General features: G+C 38.5%; 1 protein-coding gene across 1 annotated transcript; it reads left to right on the top strand.

The window, feature by feature from the left end:
- Positions 1 to 307: 307 nt before the first annotated feature.
- On the top strand, positions 308 to 1,743 carry LOC120111837 (putative auxin efflux carrier component 1b). The gene is made up of 4 exons (XM_039129757.3): positions 308 to 396; positions 559 to 716; positions 1,033 to 1,109; positions 1,401 to 1,743. The coding sequence occupies exons 1-4, from the start codon at positions 324 to 326 to the stop codon at positions 1,465 to 1,467; spliced, it is 375 nt and encodes a 124-aa protein (XP_038985685.3). The 5' UTR covers positions 308 to 323; the 3' UTR covers positions 1,468 to 1,743.
- The last annotated feature ends 3,808 nt before the right edge of the window (positions 1,744 to 5,551 follow it).

Here is a 5,551-nt window from a genome sequence, read left to right as displayed (position 1 = left end):
GAATGAAATACCAGGTAAAGAATTCAAAATAATCTTTATGATGAAATCTAAACAGTATATATATATATATATATATATATATATATATATATATATATATATATATATATATATATATATATATATATATATATATATATATATATATATATATATATATATATATATATATATATATATATATATATATATAGAACCTTTTACCTATGCTATGGTTTGAACCTACAGTTTAGAGCAAGAATCTGTCATTCTCTTATTTCTCGAATTCGCTCATGCATGAATCCTAGAATCTTGTCGTTACTTTTTGCAGGTGGAATATTGAAATGCCGGCAATTATCGCTCACTCAATCTCCATTCTATCCTATGCAGGGCTTGGAATGGCCATGTTCAGTCTTGGTATATCAAGTTTCTAACTTGTAGCATGTTTAATTTCATTTTTATCCCTAATTGTGATCCTTAATGATGGAAGTTGTCCGTGCACTTTCCAACCGAAATTTTTATGGCTACCATCTCTTCAGTCTGAAACATGTGTTAAGGAAATCGGTTTTATTACCGCAGGTTTATTTATGGCATTGCAACCAAGGATTATTGCCTGTGGCAATTCAGTTGCTGCATTTGCAATGGCTGTCAGATTTGTTACAGGACCTGCTGTCATGGCTGCGGCCTCAATTGCTGTTGGACTTAGAGGCGTTCTCTTACATATCGGCATCGTGCAGGTAAACAAATTTAACGCAGACATGTCATGTTTGAAGAGATAAGTAATGAGTTTGGAAACATCAAATTTATGCTAGAGGATTAGTCTAACTCAGTTGTGTCCTTTGTCTTTCTATTCTTTGATGTGAATGACTGGAAACTAGCATGGAACTAAACTTAACATTTCATTGCTAAGCTAAGAGGAAGACATCGACTAAGAAATTTAACCACACAAAATTTCCTTCGCGTGCTTGCCGCCATTTGGTTGGCTATAGTTGGTACTAATGAGCCAATGAGAGATGGTAGTTGCTGTAATAAATTATTCACTTTTAACTGCAGGCAGCTCTTCCTCAAGAAATTGTTCCATTTGTTTTTGCCAAGGAGTACAACGTGCATCCTGATATTCTTAGCACAGGGTACATACTCTAACTTCGCTCTTTCTTCATCCTGCTTTATTAAGAGCTCAAATGCCTCTTCGATCCTACGTTGTAACAATTACAGCTTGCTATGTGTACTGACTCCTGTTTCAATTGAATGGTGTTGGTTGGTGGCATTGGTATTAGATCTGACAGTTTTATGCTTGAGAAATTCATTCACTAGTCTGAGCTTTGAATCACAATTTTTCTTATCTGTTAAAGTACTCCATAATTTGCATCTCTCACAATTTATATGGTACATGTTTCTGATAGAATGCTTAATGATTTCAGGGTTATCTTTGGAATGCTGATTGCGCTCCCCATCACGCTGGTTTACTACATATTGCTGGGACTCTAGAGCTCGATGGACCTTTTGCATTCATCAACAGAGCCAAGGTCGAAAGGTTTCTGTAAAGATTTTTAACTTATCTGGTAGTTTTGTATTCCCTAGTCTGACTGAGATAGCCGAGGTTTTGTTAGCTATGTATTTGGCAAAAAAGAAGTCTCAATTTAGGGACTAGTGGCTTAGATAGTTTAAATGATCAGGCTTCATGTAACTCTTTTATTTTATTTGAAGACTTTTGCAGCTGGTGTAAAAGGTCATATTAGTAACTTGATCTTTGTTTCGGTCCAACATGGATTTCATTCTGGCATTTTCAGTGCCCGAAGTTGGTGGAAGTTTTAGTTATGTGCATCCCTTGATTACTACCATTTCTTTTAAAACGAATGCACCTTCTGAATCATTGTAATAGTTACCAGACAAACTGATCAATATGTGCCGTAGGCAGAGGCAGGAAACTGTTTCCTTGAAAAATATTCGTGGCCATTTCAGAACTTTGGCGCCAAGCTCCCATACCTTTATATGAGTTTGCTTCGACTTTCTGAAACTCTGAACCTATTGCATCTGCAAACACTGAATTAGAAGCAGGTCTACCAGGTGAATCTAACTGTTCAGAAAGGTGAAGGATTAATATTTTCGGATCCTGTGTATTAATTCAATATCGTTTTAAACAGGTTATGAGGGTCTGGCAATTGACGAGTCCTTAAAAGATTTAGAAGAACAGCAACAGTTCTCTGAGTTTCTGCAAGCTCTCAGACAGTGCATTAAAAGATTTTTATCCCGGCACTGGCGCATTAAAAGATTTTTTAAGCCTTTGCCGACGCTTTAAAGCGTCGGTAAAGGTAATCGGAGATAAAGCTTTTGCCGACGCTTTAAAGCGTCGGTAATCCCGGCACTAACACTATCCCGGCACATGCACACCGACGCATAAATCCTTTGCCGACGCTTAAAATCGTCGGATATAAAGCCTTTGCCGACGCTTTAAAGCGTCGGTAAAGGTAAGGTAATGCCGACGCAGGCGAAAAGCGTCGGAACGAAAATTATCCACGCCCACCTGCCCGACAGTTTCGTGACGCTTTTGGACGCGTTGGATTAGAAAGTACTGACGCTTATAAGCATCGGTAAAAGCTCTGGAAAGCGCCGGAAAATACTATTTCTTTTGTAGTGTCACATCACCACCCGCAAAGAAGGCCTGTTCAAGATAATTTATCTTTAGCTAATAATGCTTCTTAAATTTGCAAATCAAGGAGTGTATATTAGCAATATACTTAACACAGTCCTATTGCATACTTATCTCATTTATTAATCACTTTTCACTATTTAAATTAAATTCTTTTTACTCTCCTCAAGCAAACTATTAAAAAAATTCAAATAGAGCTTTCCACGTGCAAAAAAAATGTGCTAGTTGGAGTCCTGTTTTTGCAAAAAAAAATCAGCTTTTGTATCTAGTTATCATCCACATTTAGATAATAGCAGCCTTTTCATGCAATGATCATTTCAAACAAACTTATCATCATTTTGTGAACCATCTATTGTTCAATACAATATAAATTTTGCTCATCTCTTCCACCAGAATTGCAGGATAATGTACTGTTAATGAGATTTTTTCCAAATGTTCTTCATCGCTATTGTTATTATCCTTTTATTTGGATGGAAATTTTTAATAATGAAAGGGTTGGTAGGTTTGACAACTTGCTAATTGACACTCTGCTTGACAAAACCTCAGCACAAATTCATGCAAGGTTGATGTGAAGTTGAAAGTGGATCTGAAGTAATTTCAGCTTTAGGGAATATACAATCAATTGTTGAGGTAGATACCATATAGGTGAATAGGTTTTGTTGGTTAAGATTGTATCTAATCATTATTTGCCACCACCAAACCCCGATCTCCCTCTCTCTCCGTGTATGCATGAACTCGTGAGACTATACTTGCAATCTTGCAAACCGGCTTCGTTTCTGCACTTCTTTGGAGAGAGTTGCACTCTAGAAGTTCTAGATAGGGATGCTGCTCAGTGTCTTATACCTTAAGTATGTAGTTGTTTATTGCACCATTGTTAAGTACCACGTACTTTGCATTGAACGATTATTTGTTTCCAGGGAGGAGAAATAGAATGAAGGTAATTTCCTAGAGAAAAAAGTTATTACTTAAGTTTTCAGAGAAAAAAACATTAAAATATTTTTCTGATTATTATTGTGTTTCATCAGTCATTTTTTACAATCACTTTAATTAGAGCCCGCTGCGTTGCACGGGTTACTTGCTAGTTGATCACTAACTTTGCTCGGAACATTTACATCCGTATTCAGAATCTAGCTTTTACACTCCTCCCTCATTCAAAAAAAAACCACGGTAAAACTGCTGAAGATGACTTTCAATAGATCTTCATCGGTTCTCTTTCAGAAATTGTCTCCTTCCTTGCCATTGGAAGTTTTCATCATTTTGTTGTTCTGGACTCAAGAAACCAATCGCCAAAATGTGATGCAAGAAAAGATGTTTGACATCTATTAACGCTATGCGATCGCCTACAAGCAAGGGCTTCCCTGCCATCGTCTCTTCTTACAAGAAGAGATCTCCGGCTCACATTTGGCTCTCGGTCTCTCCAGGACGATCATCTTAGGTACGGATGGTATGAGACTACTCGCAAAAGAATGCCTTCCTTTATCCTCCAGTGGCATACTATATTGAGGACCAAATTTAACTCACTCTGCTTCTTATCTTCCTATATTCCGGATACACTTCACTCTCAGTCCAAGAACTTCAAGAACCATGAATAACTACTTCAACCGTTTTACCTGTTTTTAGTTAATCAGTTATCATATCTATTAGTTGGTTATTCCGTCAATGTAATGTTATAAATAGGACATATCATGTAAGAAAGAAAGTTAGTTAATAAAGTCTTGAGTTCTTTCTCAAGCTTCCTCTGTTTTTCCCACAGCCTTCTTGCCTGTTTCTTTACATGGTATCAGAGCAATTGAGATCGTTCCTCCATGGCTGCTTCCACTCGCAGCGATGCCGATTCAGCCCCTTCGCCAACCTTGAGCGTGATCGAGGATCCGGCAAGCCCGTATTATTTGCATTACGGTGACAGCACAGGTTTGTTACTCACCTCCTTGATCTTGAATGAGGAGAATTACTCAACTTGGAGCAGGTCAATGTTCATGGCCTTGAGTGTCAAGAACAAAGAGGGGTTTGTCGATGGAAGCATTCCTCAACCTCCACAAAATCACCCTCATCATGTTGCCTGGAGGAGGTGTAATATAGTAGTTTCTGCATGGATTTTGAATTCCATCCCAAAGGAGATGAACACCAGCGTAATATACATGGAAACAGCTAGAAAAATCTGGCTGGACTTGAAAGAGAGATTCAGTCAAAGTAATGGTCCAAGAATTTATCAACTGCAGAAAACAATCTCGTCTCTCTCCCAAAACCATGGAAGTGTGATCTCCTACTTCACCCGCTTGAAGGGACTTTGGAAAGAGTTGGCAAATTACAGACCCCGACAGCCAAATGAATATCAATCTAAAGAACATGTTATCCAATTCTTGATGGGATTGGATGACTCCTACTCGAATGTTCGTGGACAAACCCTCTTAATGGACCCTCTGCCACCAGTTAACAGGGTGTTTGCTCTTGTGCTTCAAGAAGAAAGACAACGTGAGGTTGCCATGAATCAAAATCCCGAAGCTGCTGCATTTGTTAGCCACTCTAATGACAGGTCGGTCAACTCCTTTCTCAATCAAAAGCAACCTCAAAAATAAAATACCATGGGTCAACTTCGCAAGAAGGATAGACCCATCTGCAGTCATTGTGGAAAACAAGGTCACACAAAGGATAAATGTTATAAGCTTCATGGGTTTCCGCCCGGTTTTAATTTCACAAAAGGCAAAGTCTCTGCAGCGAACCAAGCTTCCAGCTGCGTTGTAACTCCAGATCTCCTATGTGATTACTCTAAACTGACCATCACTTCGGATCAGTGTCAGAGGATCCTTTCGATCCTACAACCTCAACTGCTATCTCAAGGGATGACCTCTGTCACGAAGGAAGTGCCAGAGCCTTCGGTGAATCAGGTTGGGAATCTACAACTGGCAACAAATAGGACCTGAG

Source organism: Phoenix dactylifera, chromosome 4, assembly GCF_051530095.1.
Source record: "Phoenix dactylifera cultivar Ajwa chromosome 4, Ajwa_hap1_PhDact_Kaust_v1.1, whole genome shotgun sequence".
Taxonomy (NCBI): Eukaryota; Viridiplantae; Streptophyta; class Magnoliopsida; order Arecales; family Arecaceae; genus Phoenix; species Phoenix dactylifera.
This window is presented reverse-complemented; position numbering and strand designations above follow the sequence as displayed.